The sequence below is a fragment of the Seriola dumerili genome, unplaced genomic scaffold (assembly GCF_002260705.1).
Source record: "Seriola dumerili isolate Sdu_G_001 unplaced genomic scaffold, Sdu_1.0 BDQW01000017.1, whole genome shotgun sequence".
Taxonomy (NCBI): Eukaryota; Metazoa; Chordata; class Actinopteri; order Carangiformes; family Carangidae; genus Seriola; species Seriola dumerili.
The window spans coordinates 3,712,475-3,730,782 of NW_019174272.1; the positions used below are offsets into that span (position 1 = coordinate 3,712,475).

The following is an 18,308-nucleotide window of genomic DNA, read 5'->3' on the forward strand; positions in this document are numbered from 1 at the left end:
AGGTGTGAGCTATTGAGCAGTGTGACCTGCTAAGTTTCTGATTCGTGACATTATTTTCTATAAAGTTTAACTCAGTGCTTAATGTCTTTTCAAGTTAAGATGCATTGATGTACAGAAAATATGTGTGTGCTAAGTAAGACATTTCTTTTGGTTATGTTCAATTTCTTCTCTCACCTGTCAAGGTCATCTATAATAGTCAGATTAATGTAGCTGGTATTCTGGCCATGGACAAACATCACCGAGCCGTTATACAGGATGTAGTCGAGGTCAAGGGTGGCACTCAAGCCTCTAGATATGAACTGAGCAGAGACTGGTCCATATGAGCCCATTCTTCTCACCACTGGGATCAACACAGTGCCCACATCCTCCTCCACTGAAAGACAGAAAGCCAGAAGAAAATGTACTATTTTAAAATGTATTTTTTTTATGACAGTTGAGTTCTATTTGTGTTTGTTTTGACTCTTACCTGTAGTGCTGACATAGTCCTGTCTGAACTCCAGGATACCCTCAACATTGTCATTCTTCAGTATGACCACAACAAGAGAGGAGATGTTGCCTATAGCTGGAGGCTGGTCCATCTGCAGACCTGACTCTGTCCCTGCGTAGTCCACAGCACTGACCACCAGAGGGAGACACAAAATGAAATGTCACTGATAGGAAACCTCAACCAGTCACATCAACATGGTATTTTCACTAGATTAAAGCTTTGCGGTGACTATATAATGAATTACAACAAAGCTATCCCCCACCCAACAAAGTTAGTATTCTACTCCACCTGACATTGACTAACTCCACTTCAGTGATGTTGAGGAAGAACATCTCAGGCCCCTCTGGAAGACTGTCATCCTGAATATGCAGTGTGACTTGTTGTGAGGTTTGGCCTGGGGTAAAGAGTAGTCGTCCTGAGGCTGGAGCAAAGTCCACCCCACTGACCGCTGTGTCACCTGAGGTCTGATAGGTCACCCATACAGCGCCCAAACTGCCTAAGGAGCGATTAACTGTCACATTCACCTGAGCAAAGGAAAAGAGATGACAACAACCGCTAATATGTTAATATGCCTACGTCATATAGCAGATTTATATATGTATCAGTCTCATTTTCATGACCTCACCATTCCCTCCTCCTCTGTTGCCCTGAGCTGGTGCTGGGTGAAAGAGTAAAGGCCATAGGGGTTGTCGCTGGCTGCCATAATAACTCTGGCATGTCTGGCTTGGGGGCTTATTTCCAGTCCTGACGTAGCAGAGGTCAGTGTAAGCTGGTACTCACGGCGCTCTTCAGGAAGTTCATCATCCAGGACCTGAAATCATAACAGATATAACATGGAGAATTTTATAGAAAGCACACCGAAAGCCATCACTGTGATGCAGTATGGTCTGTGTATGAGCATTCTGCAGTGCACAGATACAGGCAATATGCTCATTTCATTTCATTTTGATCGACTCTAAAATCTACATTAAATAGTACCTTAAGAATAATGGTGGCAACAGACTGTCTGTCTCTCATAGTCACAGTGCCAGAGATCGCTTCGAACTCTGAAACCGCAGCTGGAGTTATATTCCAATACACCTGGACCTCTCCAAACACACCTGGCCCTCGCACAAGGCTGGGGAATACGCACAAAAACAGACAAATATTTGAAATAGTAAATAGAAGCAGGGAAAATTAAAGCACCTATTTGTTGTCTCAGGGTAGTCATACAGTATGATGTTTACAGTATCTCACCTGACCACAGCACTGCCATTGTAATCTCCCTGAGGTTCTCCAATGAGGATGTTCCTGGAGGACTCTGCTATTCCAATAATCCCAAGGGCAGCCTTGTCTGCCCTAACAGTGATGGTGACCATGTCTGCATAGCACATAACAGACCAGAGAAGGTAGCTCAGATAAGAGCGGATTATAATTGGACATTTCCTCAATGAATGAATGCACTGGCTATTTCATTTTTTTTAATAAATGCTAACCATTTAAGGGGTCGATGACAGCACCACTCTCAGCAGGAAAAAGCCGGACAGTGAAATGTTCATCTCCTTCCAGGAGAGTGTCAGTTAGGGCTCTAATCACAAATGTCTTCATAGACTCATTCTGTAAAGCATGAAAAGTGTAGCAGGCTTCATGAAGAAACTTGCAATGTACAGTGCATGAAGATAAAAAGTTAAAGAGTGATTATTGCTCAATATTATTATTATAAGCTGACTAAACCATTCAATAAAAATAATGGCAAATAAATATCTGTATCATACTGTACCTCAGTGAAGACAAGAGTTCCATTTAAAGGTGAGAGGTCATCTGTGGCCTGTTCTTCCAGCTGCCACACCAATGTCACTGCTCCCTCACCTCCTGCACTACGCACTACTGCTAGTGTTGCCACAGCGGCGGGGTCATCCACAAACTCTGGCTCACTGACAGTAACCTTAGAGGGGATTAAGTAATATGATTACTTCTGACAGTCAAAGTGTTGTCTACGGCACACCTGGTTGACAGGTGTGTAGTAAAGTGAAATGATATGAGGGAAAAAGGGATGAATCTCAGCACATTATCAGCAGTGAATTTATTGGAGACACAACGTTTTGGTCACAACCTTTGTCAAGTATGAAATGTCATGCTTCTAACAGTGCTGTCAGTGTTGACAGTGAGAGTGAATTCTACCCTTTTTTAAATGATATTGAAACACGGAAAAACCTTGTATTTTTCCCATGTGACATGTTTAGTAGAAAGTAGAAAATCCTTATTATGATAATTATTATTATGATAATAGAGGGCATTTCAGATTCACCTCCGGTTCCTGAAATCCAAATCGTCCAAGAGGTGAGTCGTTGGCTGGAATACTGATAGTTACAGAGGTCACTTCTCCAAGTCGAGCACCACCAATCACAAGCAGCAAATTCACTCTAAATGTCTCCAAAGGCTCCACTTCATCATCATCCGAGATGGTGATGGCAATTCTGGCTTCTCTCTAAAAAAAAAGGATGAGGAAACACAAGCTAATACCTTGCAAATACTGAGCAGTAACCTGTGGACAGCTTTACTTAACGCCTTGATGTGATATTTAGGGCAGGTTCATTTCAAACCAGGACAATCAATCCATTTACCTGCCCATCTTGAAAGGTGATGTTTCCAGATGTGGGGCTGAAATCATTAATATCAGCAGTGACTGGCTGAGCCTCCCAGTAGATGACCAGTCTTCCAGTTGTGCCAGCAAGTCGCACCACTGACAGATAGACGATGTCGTCTGGTGGTGGTATTTCATATGCCAGCACACTTCCAGGGATATCCTGGACATGATATTCAGAAGCAATGTATAATCAGCACAAATGACCACTTTGTAACTTTTGTTTTGATAATTGCCGGATAAATAAAGATTGACTTACTTACTTACTAATTTAGATAGAATTTTAGCAGCAGTTAAACGTCTAAAAGTGTGTCACTATTGTGTCAGTTGAGAAGTTGCATCTCTGTCATGTTCACGTCCAAGTCCTAGTCACAGAGATGAACCTGTGCTCACCTCAGAGACACTGAACTGCAGAATCCCTCGAGGGTCATCGTTCTCCTGGATGGTGACCTCTGCTACTTCCATACCGAGCCTCTTCACACTGGGCTGTCCTGCTCCAACTGACCCACTAACTAGCTCCACACTGGTGATATTTACGAGGAAACTCTCTGCCATCTCTGGAATGTCATCCTTAGAAAACACATACGGACATAGACATTAAATAGTGTATATGAACAAATGTTTTCTGTCTATCTTAGAAACACTTTCAAGATGTGTCTCTAGATTAATTTGGTGCTTAAAACTGTGGTTAAATGTGCAAACAGCAGTTTCGAAGTAAGCCAGAGGTATGCAACGTTACAAGAGTTATACAATCACGTTAAGGTCATCACAAGCCAACAAATTTATCTGGGAGGCTGAGAAAGAATGACGAAGGAAGGGATAGTTATGGGATAGTTTTTGGAAGGTTAATGGTTATTTCTGTTTGAATGGACCAGGAGGAGAAAGGAAGGAAAGAAATGGATTTATCCCTTTGTCGATGGACTACACAAGCCATTTAAAGGTTAGTCTTCTGACGGTAACAGGGCTGGTTAGCATGTTTTAACTTGATGACAAGAAAACGCATGTCATCTTCATAACCAGTCTGAATGGACATGAGTGTGGGTTGTGCAAAATGCATGACAGGAAGAGTAAAGCTGTGGCTGAGATTATCCAAAAAAAACACTAATATTGCCTATCTCAGAGTGGAGTTTGATATATTGATGCATTTCAAGTTTGTATGGTCTAAAATAGCTAAAAATCAATTATATTCCAAACATATTTTTCTTTTCTCCAGTAATTTTAATAAGCTTCTCCATTAACCATCAGTCCACCCTTACCGGTAGGATTGTGACAGTGACGAGGGCCACAGTAGCACCATTAATCATGATGATGGTGTCATCTTTGGCAGTATAGTCCTTTCCTGCGGTGGCTTGGTTGGATGGGGGCTGGTACAGAGCTGGCCTGGTCTCGTAATGGATTGCCACCTCACCTGAAGAGCCCTGCTCCCTTACTATGGAGAGAGTCACATTGACTGGAGCCCCTGTGGGTTGGGAGAAACAGGAGTTTACATAAGTGTTCAAAAAACAAAAACACACAAAAAAAAAATGCATGCAAGTGAATATAGAGAAAGAAGATTTGAAGGAAAATGTGTGAGTATGCTACTCTACAGCTCAGACTTCTCTTTTGGGCCAGCCTCCAATACACAGATTAAGTCAAATCCCAAATTACTTCACATCCTGGAAATCATGGCAGATCTACTTTACAGTAAATATCAATGTGCGATTACTGTAATAGCTCCTTAAGAACCCTCATCCAAAAAAAAAAAAAAGGTAATTAACTCATACTAATTCATTTAATTCCAGAGAAATTCTTACTCTGTGGTTCTTGTGTTAGTGTAAACTGGGAGTCCAAATGCCATCCAATCACCCCATAGGGAGAGCCATTTGGCAGGATGATGAGTAGAGCTTGTGCTCGCTGCTTATCAATGACTGCAGCCTGTTGTTGGTCCTGCAGCCCCACAGTGGTGACATCCATGAGGGTGACAGTGACGTTCTCTCTCAGCTCTGGGACACCATCCGCTATTACAGCCAATGAGATGATGGCCACCGACTGCTCCTCTGAGAACGTTACCTATGAGGGAAAATAACATTTCAAATTGATTTCAAATTTGTGATGATACATAATAATTCTGCCATTGCTTATTTTGGTAAGCGTTTCGTTTTCAAAAGCGTTATTAATGCATATGTCTTATGTGTGAGATGAGGCCAAGGTTTACTCACCACTCCTGAAGTGGGGTAAATGTCTGCCAGACTACCACTGGCAGCCCAGTGAACTGTCAGTCTGCCAAAAGTCCCTCTTCTCCTCTCCACAATGAGAGAAATTTGATTATTTTGCTCCAACTCCTCCACCTCCATAGATAAAGAATTCTGCAAAGAGTTAATGACAAAATATTTCTATATTAAAATAGCTTTTAGTGATACTTAAAAATCCCTGAAATTATTCAAAATATGGTTTAAGTAACCTGAGGCTTGACACAGTGGCTGTAACATGATGACCTCTTAACATGATGACAAATGTGCAACGTAAATGTGCTGTCTAATATCAAAATGTTTGTCTGCTTACTTGAGCAAAGCCGATGACTCCATGGGCATCATCATTGGTTGGGACAATTACAGTCACCTGACCACCAAATCCAATCTCGGCCCCGCCCTTCGGATTCTTCAGGCTGACATGGAAATACTCCTGCACCTCGGGGATGTCGTCATCGATAATGTTTACTGCTATCTCCAGCTCGCTGTCACCTGGTGCAAACTGCAACTCCCCAAAACTGAATGTGAGGAAATGATGACAAACACAACCTGAATGATTTAATTTTCATTGTGTCGTATTTCTTCTTGAGTAGGATTTGCTCTCAGAACAACAACCAGCCTGCCATGACTGAAATAATTTTGGTACCTTGGTATGAAATCAGACTGATTGGAGACAGAAGCAAATTCATAAACAGTGGAGCTATTCTCCTCAGTGGAAGCCAAAAGGGTCTTGGTGGTGTTGAGCGATGGTACGATCAGAGACAGGAAGCTAATGGCTGGAGGGGCCCTCAGGGTCATGGCAAATAGGTTAACATCAGACCTCCAGGAGTAGAGTGATGAGCCATTTCTTCCAGCTAGCAGAGCATAAGCTAAGAGGAAGAAAAGAGATTTCATTGATTTTAACACTGTGTCTGCTCAGCTGATTTTAATAGTACAGCTGAAAAACACAACTGGATACAACTAACAATCTTTACAAACAAAGCTGTTGACATTTGTGCTTACTGATTCCAGATGGAGCGGTGAATGGGTGAATAGAGGTTAGGCCTGGGTGAGGGATGGACTGATACAGCTGTGGTGAAGGCTGCCCTGACCTCCACTGTAACACCTCGCACGATGGAGAGAGACCTGAAGAAGGATACGCACACAAAAACACACACAGACTTAACTTCTTTCACGCTAGAATAGCATGTTTATGTAAAGTAAGGACTGGTCTGACAGACACACCCAAGACTGACAAATTACAACCTCTGAGTCCCTCTGTGGCTCTGCTCCGCTCCACACTGAAGCCTTTCCCATAAACCCACAACAGGTCTGAACCAAGAAAACTCACCACTTTTGCAGACTCAGAGGGATTATGTCTCATCAAAATACACAGAGCATGGTATAAATATATGATCCGGTCTACATGGTGAATTTTGTCCTCTTTGGTTAGACAACAGAACAAGGCTGTTTTGTCTGTAACAGACACGTAGTTTCTATGTGCCTTCTAAATTATCATTGATTTATTTACATTATCCTAACTAACATCTAACCACTGCACAATTCTCTAGAGAGTACACTGAGAATACAATCTCATTGTTAAAACACAACCATCCTCTTAGCATACTGTAGACTAGCAGACCATGGACTAGTTTGAAGTGCACCTGACTCTCATTCAAGGCCATTTCTAAATAAGTAATCTTTGTACCACAGAAAAATAAGCTAAAACTTTTTAATTTAAAAATTTAGCTTGACACATCAGCTCAATTATTTCCAGAGAGATTGACAGTAGTTATTCAAATGTGTAAAATAAACATAATAGCATTCATTAATGTTACTGTGATGTCAAGACTGGTCACCTTCAATAGCAACCAACAGGAGAGTGTCCTCTGCTCTTGTGTTGATTGTCTCAACCTGACTGGCCCTGCCGGCGAGAGGGAGAGGCTGTGGATTCTGAAACCTTCCACTGGTCCATTGAAGCAGGAGACAACTGACTGTCTGTCTGTCTATGCACACGACCAGGTAGGAAACAGCTGCACGAGTGAATGGGGTCACACTGAGGATGTTCTGTTCGAAGTCAAGAGTTTGGAGGAGGGTGAAGGAGCCTCCACTCCAGACGAAAATCTGTAGCATGGAACAAACAGAGTAACAAAACTTGAGTTCAGTCAAAAAAGTATTTTTCAAAATTCCTCAAATGAGGATTCCTGTTTATTTTTATCTTGACATAACTGAAATCAATTAAAGATCTGCGCAGTGTAAGGGTCAGCCTCACCTGGCTTGATACTATTAAATAATCTCTGCCTTCAGTGGAGAAGTGTTTCACATCCAGAGCTTCAACACCTAAGGTTTGTTCCTAAAGAAATCAGATTTCCTCAAGTCAGGTGAAAATAATATAAGACAATGCCACAGTGTTAAAGAAATGAACAAAAATGTGATAATAATGTTGTACCAAGATTGTTTTTATACATACCAATGTGACATTGAGGTCCTTCTGCAGTTTGAAGATGCTGAGGTTGGCAGCAGGTGAGAAGGGTGGGCCACTATGTGTAATGCCAATGTAGGTAGAACCATTCACTGCAAACCCAACACAAGAGCTTGGGTCCTCAATCCTAACAGACTGTAATGACCAAAAGACATGGAGATTTTAATGTTAACTTTTAATGCTAACAGTGCAATTTACTGGGATATCATGTGCTGGTTGAGGGACAATGCTGTTGTTGCCCTACCTCTAGTGACACGAATACACCCTGCCAGCGATACAGCGTGGCCAAGGTGTGGGAGGATCCAACAATGGGCCTCCTATCCAGCCTCATAGCCAGGAAGGAAAGCTCTTCGGGAAGGGAGCACCAAGCTGAGGTGGGGTTGTCCTCAAAGCTCTGGTAAACACCCATCGCTGAGAGGTGACCCTCTAGAAGAATTACGGAAAAAAAAAAATCGTAATTGCATTGCTCATTGGAAGGAAAGAGGGATTAAATGAACAACAGAAGAAAAGAGGGGAGTTTATGAGCATTCAGGGGGTGGGAATGACTTTTAATTAAAACATTTATTGGTCTCACCAGAGGCAACAGCTGTGTCCGGCTGCGTCTCCCATTCCACACTGACAGCTGACTCTAGACCATTACTGCGAGACACAGCGAGGAAGACTGTTCTGCCACCTTCATCAGCAACCACTTCTGTGTTAGTTCTGTACAGAAAATACACAAGATATAAGACGACATAAACATGTTTTTGTATGTATGTTTGTGGATTCGTACATATTTTCACACCAACACATATAAATGGCATTAAATGCAAGTGTTTATGACATTCGAAGTGTCAGATCTTTTTGTAATGAGACCTGTTGAGTGTAGGTCCGATGCGGAACAAGCCAGAAGGAGCCAAGTTCTCTAGGACAGTGATGGGAGTTTGGAGCTGGTCACCCAGCCGTGCACCTCCTGTTGGGTTGGACAGGGTCACCGTGAAGGTTTCATTCACTTCAGGCTCAGCATCCAGTACTGCCCAGATCTCCAGCAGCTGAAACAAAACTGATGAAACTAAACGACTGCTGATAAATCACAACGTATATGCTGTTTCAAACACAAAAACCTTTTAAAATTAATATTCAAAATAAATAAATACTGACTACAAATGTGCAACAATTTAATGATTGTGTTTAAATGCTTTTTAGTTTCGTTTTTCCTCACCTTAAATCTGACTCCATCCTCCAGTACCACAAACCCATGTGCTGGCATCAAATCGCCCTCTGCTAGGCTGCCGTTGGAGTCAGTGATGGTAAACTGAACAGTTACGGTGCCAAATGTGCCTTCCTCTGGGTTCCGCACCACATACAGGGTGGCCACACTCTCACTCAACCCTGACACAGATGTGGGCTCTCTCAACAAGAAATGCTCACTCGTGTTAAAGGAAATTACTCCATGTCCATCATCACTGGCCAGGATATTCACAGTTGCTACAAGAAAACAGAAAGATGTAGTTTAGGAGGATAAAATCAGAGTTATGTACAGTATGAGTGGATGAGAATAAATCACCTATTAATTCTTATGAACATAACAATAATTTCATAAAATGAATGGTGCTGTGGATTGTCAGGTCACAGCACTAAAATTCTTGTGGCCTCTACCAACATATTACATTGTCTTCAGTGTAGTATGGTGCTTCGGTTTCTTTAATTGACATGACCCAAAATAAAGAGATAAGTGTAATAAACAATTGACTGTCTTTGTGTATGATGCCTCATTTCTTTGTGTGTGGAGGCTTCTGCTGTGTCTGTTGTTTTCATATACAAGGTCATCCTGTTGTGTACTGTTGAATTACCTTTGTACTGATTTTAATGTTAACAATGTCATTTAATGTAAATTACCTAATTCTTGGGGTCATATCTTATATAAAATAAAGTTGGTTGTGTTAAAGTCTTGTTTGTGGTCAGTTTAATTAATGGTTGGAGCATATATCCCGATATAGGCTTCTCCTACAAGTCCTATGCAACCTGCTAGCCAATCAGAAACAAGTATGGTCTATGACCATGGCATAAGACCTCTTTTTATCTCATATATTGTTAATTTATCAAACTCCTAACCCTCTTAACTCAAATATCTACCAAGTCTCGACCATGAATTGCATCTTTTGTATTGTAGATTTTAACTGAATATACATTGGGAGCTTATGTTCCACTGTGTTGTGCTGTTTGAATCAGAAATTTCAGAAACTCTAATGTATTCTATTCTGCCCTTGTGTCTACCTGTGGTATTGGTGCCCAGCTCCAGGCCAGGGGAAGGCTCGGACAGGATGAGCTGAAATCTCTCAGCTCCCTCTGGAATGGCGTCATCGACGATCTGCACTTCTACGAACTTGTGCCTTTCGCCGTCAACAAAATGGAGTATCTGGGTAGACGGAGGGGTTTTCAGTTTTAAAACTTGATGCTGCTACATGTCTAAGAAGTTTTTCAACTCATAGTATATGCAGGGGGGCTATGTTGAGGGCAGCTGGATTTGCTTTAGATTCTTGAAAACATTTTGGCTCAACCTTTTAGAAGACAGGTGAAATGTCTTCAAGAATCTAAAGCAAGTCCAGCTGCTCTTGATTTAGCCCTTATGAATATTCATGCTGCTACAAATATCATATGATATGCTATTTAAGTATGTATGTGTGGGTCAATGAATTTTGTGTAATAGCTTACCGTTTCACTCATATTGTAGTCCAGTCCCTGTTGAGCTTCCAGATTCTGAGCATAGAAGAAGAGAGAGACATTTCCGTACGACCCCTTGTTCCTGTAGGCCACTAGACTCAGCGTCCCGATTGTTTCGTTCACTTCAAACCTGGAAAGGGGAACATATTTGGGTAAGAAAGGCTTTTAAAGTAGAGCATGTGCAAATCAGCATACGAAATGTATTATTTGTGGATGTTTTTCTTACATGGTGTTTGTCCATTCAATGACTCCTCTAATTCCATCATTAGCAGCAATGCCAACCTCTGCCACCAAACCCTGGGTGTCTGGGTAAAGGACAACATACAGAGAGGAAACATATGATGAGCTTTAGACTGTCAGCTGTTCACAAATACTGTTGTAAAAAGCTTAGTATCAGCATCAGCACTGACTTCAGGGCTGTGACTACAGCGCGAGCACCAACAGCAAGCTGTGCAAGAGGAAACAGTAGAGGATCTAACTTCCGTCATGGTACATTTGAGCGAGGGATTACAGCTAAGAAGCGTCTACTGTAAGTGGCTTGGGAGGCTAAGCAGCCAAGTCTTTTGGTTGGACTGATTTATTACCCCCTGAATAGTCCTCTTCCATTGACTCTATGGCCAAGACACTGGGAGTCCAGCTTTGGGTTTAGTTTGGCTTTCTCTCTCTTCACCACACAGTGCTACTCTGCTCCCATCAAATCCCCAGGCTTCCTCAATCATGGAAAGCATCAATCTCACCATCCAAGCCACATAATGAGTGCTGCCAAAAGAGCAGCCGTGTGTTTACTGTGTGTCTCCAGGCAGAAGGCCGATAGTATTCTGGGATCCTCCAAGTGCTGCTCTGCCTGTAGTATTCTGTCCACTCATCACTTTCTAAAGTTACTCATTCATAAATTGCCCAGTGGTTTGGGTTATGTAAAAGCAGAAGCAGTAACTAACAAGCTCTTCCATGGTGCATTTTGACAGTCAACTACAATGTTGTAGTTTGATGTAGCATACAGGTTAATTCAGGCAAAGATATATAAAGATGTAAACATATGGATGGTATTTTACCTGGCAACGTGCAATACACAACCTCTACTCATCAAACAAAGCAAAAGGTGAGAAATTGCAGAAAGAAAAGAAAGAAAGTGATTTCATCATTTCAGTATAATATCAGTAACAAACTATAAGAAATGCAAAAAAATATATCAGAAATAGCAAAACAAACAGAGAGACACAATGGCAGAAAGCAGCTAAGAATTTTACGTGTAATTAGACACTGTAATGGCACAACTGTCAATGCCAGCCAAAGATGATAATAGATATTCAGTAACGACTGTAGTGCAGATAGGCTCTAAGCTGCTAAATTGGTCCGTACCTAGCTGGGGAACTGTGGCAAGGGTTGTGATGAGTACTGCCGATGTTATGTTGACCAGGAAGAACTCCTGCAACTCTGGAATATCGTCCTGATAAAACAAAGGGAGAAAGAAGAAGAAGAAGAAAAGCTATAAATTCCACATCCAAGCAACAATACAATACATCGCAGCTCCACATGTGATGCGGATACTTATCGCAACCAGAAAGAAGTAAAAAAACTAAAAGAATGAAGCACAGTGAAAGGATGGATCATGCCACTATGGTGTGTTAAAAACCAATCTTCTTAGGTATCAAGTTTGATGGTCATGGTCTTTACCTCTAGTATGGTGACAGGGATGCCAACCGAAGTCTGTCCATCTTGAAGGATTACAGATCCAGTACCAGAGATGAAGTCTTGACCCGGATCAGCGAGAGCACCCTCTACCTGGGACAGGTCTTGTAGAGAACCTCTTATAACCTCATAGGTGATATTCACTGCTCCTGTACAAAAACATTTATCAGTTACAATGTAAAGAACAATTACAATGTATATATGCTTAACAAATGAATCAAAATAGTGTTTAGCTCTTAACAAAAGGAATGAATAAATCAACAGGGAACAGGTTAATGTAGTACATGTTTTTGTGTTAATACTTGGCCCACTGACCTGAGGCTCCAAACTCTCTGTTGACATAGATGTTTATGGTTCGGTCCCGCTCCTCTGTGGTCACCCTAAGGGATGATGGGGCAATGGTCAGCAGCCCATAGGGCTCATCGCTGGTGTCCACAGTAAGCACTGCCTCCCTGCCCTGAACATCCAGGGCAGCGTGGCCCGTTGCCTCAACACCTGTGTGGAAGTCAAGGGAATGTTAACCTGTGTAAGAACTCTGACCACAGTTATTTTGAAGTATTTCATGCTCAGCGACAAAGATACTAAGAGAGAGAGAGATGCATTACCAAATGTTTGTATACTGGACAAGGAAACTTTGTATTCATCTTTGTCCTCTGGTGTGGCATCATCAAGAAGTTCCAGGACTATGGTGTCATTTAGTTCTCTCTGTAGGAGACACACCCAAAATATATAATTACTGGTGGAGATACCAAATTACAGCTGTAACATTTAAATTGAATCTTTTTTAGTTCATTTTATAAGTCCTTCTGGCTGACACCTTCAACCACCCACATAGATAGAAGTCTCCATCGCCATACTGTGCAAAGAATGTGTTTAATTATGATCCCACAATTAACTGTTCAGTGATCTCTAGTTAGTATTTACCTCAGTAAAGAAAAGTGTCCCTGAGGTTTGGGTGAAGGTCCGGTGTACAAGAGGCCCTTGTACAGTCCAGTCCACTGTGACATTACCAAGACCTGGAGCCGTTCTCAACACTAATAAGGACAGCCTCTCACCTGTAACATGAAATACTGAGTAGATTCAATGCAGTGATGGAATCAGATGATGATGTTATGGTGCATAGGCCCTAACTAAGATTTAAATCAGTCTGAAATTTACATTTAACCAATCTGAATCTGCAGATAACCATTATCTGAGTTCAAATATAACTTTGTAAAGATGGATACATTTATGGACTTCTAGTGTGAACTGCCTCACTCATACTGTATTTGCCAGTAGAGGGAAGTCAAGGTCTCTAATTGTATGGATTCTACTCAGGGAGACTTCATCTGCTCATGCATACAGAATTTCAAGATAATGACAGACAACCACAGGGCCCACCTGTTGCTGCTGCATGCTGCTATTACCATGAGTGCAATCCCTTACGTCTTTCACCCATACATAATTAGGACACGTTTCTAGCAAGTGGAAAGGGTTTGGAGTGTAAAGTAATGATGTGCTTAAAACCAGACTGAAAAGACTGAAACATATCCTGGATGATACATAATATACACGGAATTTCCAAAAATAGTTACCCACCCTCTCTGGCGATGACAGAACGTGAGGCTGGATGGAATCCTACTATCCCAGCCACATTATCGTTAGCCAGTATCACTATGGTTACAGTGTCAGAGCTGGGCAGGATTCGACTTCCTCCCTCTGTGTTAACTAGACCAATCATGAGGCTCTCGTTGTCCTCTGGCTCAATATCATCTCTGATTACTATCTCTATTGTCTTCTTCAGATCCCCTGTAGGCAGAAAGGATAAAGTAGATGCAGTATTAGTGATGTGCAAGTGATCTTTTAATTCTCCCCACTCTTAGACATATGAAAGCAAACACCTTAAAATGTCATGGCAAGAACCCCAAGATACCATGGACTAATGATGGCTGTTAGATAGCATGTTGTCCAAATATTTCATTTGGAGGAAATGTTGGTTTTTACATTATTCTTGATAGAGAATTATACAGATACATGCTATTATCAGTGAGTGATCCACATACCATCAAAGACCAGATTCCCTCCAGTCCCAGTGAAGTCAGCATCTGGTGTGGCCTTTCCTCCAACAAACCTCCACTCCACAGAGACAGTGCCCAGATTTCCCCCTCTCCTCTCTATAACCAGGGGCACCACTACCATGGGCTCTTCACGAACCTCTAGATGGAGCCCCTCATTAGTGGCATTGGGACTGAGGCTGTATATCAAAAACACGCCAAACGCATCTCCATTCATCCCTATCGTCACCATAGCTTTGTCTGGCTGGCCAATGGAGGGCAGGTCCTTCTGTGCCACAGTCTGATTAATCAGCTCTACCTTCAAACAACACATGGTAAAACATATTATTTGTATTTATCAGTTTGCCATGAACTCTGATGCATGTAAACCCATAAATAAACACAGCACAAAATACATACGATTGGGTTTTACCTTTAAGATCTGTATGGAGAAGCTCTCATCCATTTCAGGGAATTTATCAGTCAAGATTGGGACTGTGAGGTTGGCGACACCTAACCCATCTTCCATGAAGGCACTTCGAGCTGTCACAGGGGTGTAATCACTCCCTGCCACAGCCTGCGCACTGAACAGGACAGCAGCTGAAGTGACGTTTTTCAAGTAAGTCAAAACCTGAGATTTAGAGGTCAGCTGGTCAGCCCCCGAAGTCACCCAAGTGCAGGATGGTGGGGCCACCCCTGATGACAGAGAGAAGGCCTGGCAGGCCTGCTCTCTCAGACACGCAGCAGCACACGCGGCCAGGGGATCTCTCTGACCCGTGATGTTAACTGTCCTAATGGGGGTAGCGGATGGAACGCCTGGTTTTGGGAGGTCATAGTACATCAGCAGGTCCTGGCCATCGGCCTGAGCCATGCCAACAACGTCAATCTCAGAGGTGCTGTACACGATCTCCAAGCCGCCAAAGTGACCGCCTCTGGAAAAAAGGAAATGGGGACGATAGAAAAGACAGTGGACAGGAAAAGGGCGCTTAATGTGAGTAGGAACACACAAAAAAAATTAAATAAAACCATTATTCCAGATAAAAACAGTAATTAAAAGTACCTCCTGCGAACACTAATGTTGGCTCTATAAACTCCCTCCAGTGGCTCCTGAATCCGATAAACAGAATGTTCAAAGTAGACTGTCCCATATGGGTTGTCATTGGCAGGAACTATTATGTCAACAGATGTATCGGCTCCGAGGTTTCCTCCATTACTGGCAGCAGTAAGCTCCACCTTAATAATCTTTAAAAGACAGAGTGTAATAATATTATGTAACATATTTCAAACGAGTATACTTTTACATAATTCACGTTGGCATTTTCACTGTCAGCTTTTTACCTCAGTGACTTCAGGTACATCGTCAGCTAAAATCTCAACTCGGAGCATCTTCATGGTCTCTCCAGGAGCAAATCTCGTCTCTCCTGATGTGGGTCTGATGTCCCCCACTGCTAGTTTACCGTTGACAGTGGCCAGCCATTGGACAACCACTGTGCCAATAGAACCAGCATTACGCACTATTGGCAACGTGACCTCAATGGAGTTAGATCCTGGTTCCTCTATGGTAACTGGAACGGCCTGGAAGACTAGGTAGAAATAAAATCAAGAGAAGAACTTGCTTACCAATGAGAAATAGGAAAAAATAAGAAGAAACGACTGAAATATATCCTGGATAACGCCTACTAACCAAAGGCACCAAAAGGGTCATCAGAAGGCAGTATGGTGATGATGGCACGTGTGAGCTCCCCAAGGAGAGCTCCTCCAGTGGTCTGGTTGATCAGCTCGATGAGAAAAGTCTCCTCCAGCTCAGGGACCACATCATTGATGACATAGACGGGTACGGATTTACTGGACTCCCCCTCTAAGAGGACCACATCACTGGAAGCTACACTGTAGTCTTCACCTATAGGATTATACACATGCATATGGACATGGCCTGCATGCTCACACACAAATCTGTTCAAAATAAATATTCAAATCTGTACTCCATGGCCAACACTTACTGACTCTGGCGGTCAAAGGCACTGCTCTGAACTTGACGGATACATCAGCAAAGATCCCCCCTACACGTGTCACATTTATAATGGGTCCAACGTAGTGCTCAGCTACACTGACAGCAGAAGCCGACAGCTGAAGGATTCCAAAGGCATCGTCGCTGGCCTCCACGATCACCTGGGCTACAGTGTCAGCCTTGGGGCCCAGAGAGGGGGAATTGGAAACTGGAAGGAACAGTCAAGGGATATGTCATCAGTTTATTGTAGTATGGTTGAAGTATCATTATATCTTAAATTACGTTGCAGGTAAAATCTCCCACTGTCAGTGTCTTACTGAGCCTCTCCTGCTCTCCTTTGATGAGTTGAACACTGATCAACTTCACAAACACTGCTTCATCTCTCTCTGGATCCTCATCATCCAGTACATGGAGGGTGATGTTTGCTTCACTCTGATTGGCCAAGAAAACAACAGAATCTCGGAGGGAGACGAAATCCCGCCCTTCAGTGGCGCGGCCAACCCCAGGTGTCCTGTACGGCTCTGGATCTACTTCATTTAGTGTCTCATATGTGACTCGCACCTGGAGAAATGAAAATAGGAAAATATCATTTAATTTGTCACAGCTACTACATGTGGGCCTCTGTCATTATGGGTTATTTATATCATTATAACTAAGTTTCTAACTCCTCTACAGTGGGACACACCTGACCCATCAGGCCTCTCTGTCGCAGGATGGTGAGGGAGACAGTTGAGTCACTTTCAGGAAGTCGGACAAACCTTGTCACATTAGCGAATACAAAAACACCATAAGGATCGTCGCTGGCGAGCACAGTCAGAGTAGCAGATGTCTGCACACCAAGACGACCGTGTGAAACATTAACCAAGGACACTGTGAAACTCTTGTCCAACTCAGGGATCTCATCCTGAGCCACACTGATAATTATGTTCTTTGAAGTCTGACCGACACCAAACGTGATGTTCCCAAAACTGCTGAGGAGCTCCTCCTCAGAGCTGGGATCGGCCTCCCAGTACACTGTTACATTTGAGAGGTCACCGAAGGACCGATCCACCTGGGAGAGACCAAAACAAAATAGCATGATGATGAACAATACTTGGTCATACACTTTTCTAAGAGCAATATGATAATCTTGACTTGCTAATGCAAACACAAATAAATATCTATCTCTTTGCACCTCCAATGGGCGTGACTTCATTTTTAAACTGTGTTTCACACTGACCTGCAGGACCACAGAGCTGCGTCCATCCTCAGGTTCTGTCCCATTAACAGACAGTGATTCAGGACTAAAGTGAAAAACTCCGTGGGCATCATCTGAAGCAGCGATGGTCACCGTGATGCGGGATGCAACTCCCAAGCTGGCTGCACACAAGATACCACATATGTTACTTTTTAGTGAGTTGTATTTAGTTGCATTTTTAAGAGTTTCACTTTGACGAAAATCAGAAATACCCAAACTGAGAGAGGAGGGAATGGAAATGTGGCAATCATTGTTAAATCATTCACTTTGATAGGATTAGCCCAATAATAATACACACCTTCTTACACCTAAATAAAGTGATGTTAAGGCCAAGACTGAAATGGCAGCTTCAAACAGGGTGTGGAGGTTATTTCATAATAAGTGACAGCAGCCCAAACAAAACACTGGGGTCTGTGACACTTGATGTCAACCCCACTGCTTGTGAAAAGCTATTTGCTTTTCCCACATCCCTCTCCTTGGGTGCTTCTCACAGGGGTCATAGTACAATGTAAATACCACACACAATTAAACACTACATGCATGCACACCCACACACCTCCAGATGTGTGCTTGGTTATTTGCACTAAAGACCGAGTTACTAACTGATCAAGTGTTAAGGATGATTTTTTTGTGTACTATGTCTAAGAAATTCATATCTGAAGAAGAAGAAGTTCAGTAATATAGGTTTTATAGGAGAGCTTCCCAGCTTTATATGGGTCAAATCATTTTGACAGTTCTATCCAACTAGCCCAAAAATTATACTTGCAATTTTTGGGGATATAAAATGAAGAGAAGATATCAAAAATCCGATCGAACTATTGCCCGCAACATGTCACTTG

General features: G+C 42.4%; 1 protein-coding gene across 1 annotated transcript in view; it reads right to left on the minus strand.

The window, feature by feature from the left end:
• Positions 1 to 18,308, minus strand: part of adgrv1 (adhesion G protein-coupled receptor V1) — a 96,199-nt gene that overhangs the window by 57,584 nt on the left and 20,307 nt on the right. The window contains exons 27-68 of the mRNA XM_022753992.1: positions 17,452 to 17,587; positions 16,918 to 17,283; positions 16,550 to 16,793; positions 16,225 to 16,440; positions 15,909 to 16,124; positions 15,563 to 15,807; positions 15,285 to 15,466; positions 14,658 to 15,156; positions 14,234 to 14,543; positions 13,770 to 13,979; positions 13,116 to 13,246; positions 12,797 to 12,896; positions 12,507 to 12,686; positions 12,177 to 12,340; positions 11,862 to 11,949; positions 10,729 to 10,807; positions 10,494 to 10,632; positions 10,056 to 10,197; positions 9,001 to 9,266; positions 8,655 to 8,830; positions 8,374 to 8,501; positions 8,044 to 8,225; positions 7,788 to 7,934; positions 7,590 to 7,670; positions 7,177 to 7,441; positions 6,341 to 6,463; positions 5,985 to 6,207; positions 5,652 to 5,856; positions 5,309 to 5,455; positions 4,904 to 5,159; positions 4,367 to 4,569; positions 3,504 to 3,680; positions 3,091 to 3,273; positions 2,775 to 2,954; positions 2,247 to 2,411; positions 1,963 to 2,083; positions 1,724 to 1,847; positions 1,466 to 1,604; positions 1,113 to 1,298; positions 776 to 1,011; positions 467 to 615; positions 175 to 373 (exon numbers count right to left, since the gene is read on the minus strand). Coding sequence (XP_022609713.1) covers positions 175 to 373; positions 467 to 615; positions 776 to 1,011; positions 1,113 to 1,298; positions 1,466 to 1,604; positions 1,724 to 1,847; positions 1,963 to 2,083; positions 2,247 to 2,411; positions 2,775 to 2,954; positions 3,091 to 3,273; positions 3,504 to 3,680; positions 4,367 to 4,569; positions 4,904 to 5,159; positions 5,309 to 5,455; positions 5,652 to 5,856; positions 5,985 to 6,207; positions 6,341 to 6,463; positions 7,177 to 7,441; positions 7,590 to 7,670; positions 7,788 to 7,934; positions 8,044 to 8,225; positions 8,374 to 8,501; positions 8,655 to 8,830; positions 9,001 to 9,266; positions 10,056 to 10,197; positions 10,494 to 10,632; positions 10,729 to 10,807; positions 11,862 to 11,949; positions 12,177 to 12,340; positions 12,507 to 12,686; positions 12,797 to 12,896; positions 13,116 to 13,246; positions 13,770 to 13,979; positions 14,234 to 14,543; positions 14,658 to 15,156; positions 15,285 to 15,466; positions 15,563 to 15,807; positions 15,909 to 16,124; positions 16,225 to 16,440; positions 16,550 to 16,793; positions 16,918 to 17,283; positions 17,452 to 17,587 — 7,908 coding nt within the window. The remainder of the gene's footprint in view (positions 1 to 174; positions 374 to 466; positions 616 to 775; positions 1,012 to 1,112; positions 1,299 to 1,465; positions 1,605 to 1,723; positions 1,848 to 1,962; positions 2,084 to 2,246; positions 2,412 to 2,774; positions 2,955 to 3,090; positions 3,274 to 3,503; positions 3,681 to 4,366; positions 4,570 to 4,903; positions 5,160 to 5,308; positions 5,456 to 5,651; positions 5,857 to 5,984; positions 6,208 to 6,340; positions 6,464 to 7,176; positions 7,442 to 7,589; positions 7,671 to 7,787; positions 7,935 to 8,043; positions 8,226 to 8,373; positions 8,502 to 8,654; positions 8,831 to 9,000; positions 9,267 to 10,055; positions 10,198 to 10,493; positions 10,633 to 10,728; positions 10,808 to 11,861; positions 11,950 to 12,176; positions 12,341 to 12,506; positions 12,687 to 12,796; positions 12,897 to 13,115; positions 13,247 to 13,769; positions 13,980 to 14,233; positions 14,544 to 14,657; positions 15,157 to 15,284; positions 15,467 to 15,562; positions 15,808 to 15,908; positions 16,125 to 16,224; positions 16,441 to 16,549; positions 16,794 to 16,917; positions 17,284 to 17,451; positions 17,588 to 18,308) is intronic.